Source organism: Oryzias melastigma, unplaced genomic scaffold (genome assembly GCF_002922805.2).
Source record: "Oryzias melastigma strain HK-1 unplaced genomic scaffold, ASM292280v2 sc00329, whole genome shotgun sequence".
NCBI lineage: Eukaryota > Metazoa > Chordata > Actinopteri > Beloniformes > Adrianichthyidae > Oryzias > Oryzias melastigma.
This window is the reverse complement of record NW_023416932.1, coordinates 42,328-44,050: the sequence shown is the minus strand read 5'-3', so window position 1 is coordinate 44,050 and position 1,723 is coordinate 42,328. Positions and strand designations below refer to the sequence as shown.

The following is a 1,723-nucleotide window of genomic DNA, read 5'->3' as shown; positions in this document are numbered from 1 at the left end:
AGAAAAAGTCTTGGTTTTCTACATTTTTTGAAAGCAGTCCAGTCCAGTTCTATCAGAGTTCTGTGGAGAAGGCCTTACAGAGTCCAAATGGACATCTGGACTTGTTCCTCCGCTTCCTCCTGGGTCTTTTACTCCAGACCAATCAGAATCTCCTACGAGGTCTGCTGACTCAGACAGGAAGTAGTTCACAGACCAATCAGAAAACAGTCCAGTTCATCAAGAAGAAGATCAGTGAGGATCTGTCTGCAGAGAAAAGCATCAACCTGTTCCACTGTCTGAATGAACTGAATGATGGTTCTCTAGTGAAGGAGATCCAACAGTACCTGAGATCAGGACGTCTCTCTAGATATAAACTGTCTCCTGCTCAGTGGTCTGCTCTGGTCTTCATCTTACTGTCATCAGAAGAAGATCTGGAAGAGTTTGACCTGAAGAAATTTTCTCGTTCAGAGGAGGTTCTTCTGAGGCTGCTGCCAGTGATCAAAGCCTCCAACAAATCTCTGTAAGAACTCTCATGAAAATCACCTTTAATGAACAAATTAATTTGACTGAAAAAACAAAAGTTCTATTAACTGTTGTCTGTCTTTGTTTTCTTCAGACTGAGAGACTGTAATCTGTCAGAGAGAAGCTGTGCAGCTCTGTCTTCAGTTCTCAGCTCCCAGTCCTCCAAACTCAGAGTTCTGGACCTGAGTTACAACAACCTGCAGGATTCAGGAGTGAAGCTTCTGTCTGCTGGACTGGAGAGTCCACACTGTAAACTGGAGACTCTCAGGTCAGCTTTTATTCAACTGTTTTTCTCTTTTTCAGAAGACATTGTCACTGTGCTCACCCGGCTGTGGCGGGTAGGGTTCTGTCCCATGGCTAAGTGCTGTGGGGTGTTGCCCTTTGTGTTCTTGGCTGGGTGGGCAAAGTGGCGATGCCCCATGTGGTGCCAAGCTACATTTTGTTTACTCAGTTTTTTATTCCATGATTTTACTGTTTTCATATGAAGGGTTGAGGCTCATACCAGGGGTTGCGGGGTGGGGCTAATGTGGGTTTCTTGGGTGGATGCTAGGATGATTAAGTGCATATGTCGGGTGGGTGTTAGGCGGAATTGAGGTGGGGTGTTGGTATGATTAATGTACTGTATGTATATTGCTTGTGTCTTGTATATTTTTAATTTTTTGTTATTGTTTTTATGTGCAGTGCTTCGAGCTGCCTCAAGAAAATGAAAGGCGCTTTACTACTAAAAGTTGATTAATTGATATATGAAGAAGAAACGGCAGACAAGTTGCACACAAGGTTAAAAAAACAACAGTCTGCTAGAGCTAAAAATCCTGGATTTTCTTTACCTGGTAGTAACAGATGTCATCCTGGGTTTTTCACACCAGACTAAAAATGAGAACCTAACCAACCAAGAAAACATGAATCAATCACAGAACTGCAGATTTAAAAGGACAAACAATTGCAGCACATTTCTGACCCATAGAGAAGCAGCTCCTTATGAAAATGCGTGATGAGGTCAACCTATGGTGGACTGATAGGTTTTTCCCACAGACCTGGTTCTGGTGCTTATTTACTGAGCTTGAATCAGCACCAGGTCTTTCATTTCACATAGTTTTTAGGTCAGCTTTTGGTTCTCAGTCCATATGCTTCTAAAGACAAATCTTTGCTGGGTTAGATAGAAGAGCCTCTGCAGGTAGTTTTTATGCAAGACTGGGGGCGGGGCTAAAGGGTCAAATGAAGC

At 43.0% G+C, this 1,723-nt stretch overlaps 1 protein-coding gene across 1 annotated transcript in view; it reads left to right on the top strand.

Moving 5' to 3' along the window:
• The window catches only part of LOC118598320, a 6,568-nt gene extending 5,330 nt beyond the window's left edge, over window positions 1–1,238 (top strand). The window contains exons 5-6 of the mRNA XM_036210967.1: window positions 3–499; window positions 596–1,238. Of these exons, the coding sequence (XP_036066860.1) occupies window positions 3–499; window positions 596–986 (888 nt within the window). The 3' untranslated portion in view covers window positions 987–1,238. The remainder of the gene's footprint in view (window positions 1–2; window positions 500–595) is intronic.
• The last annotated feature ends 485 nt before the right edge of the window (window positions 1,239–1,723 follow it).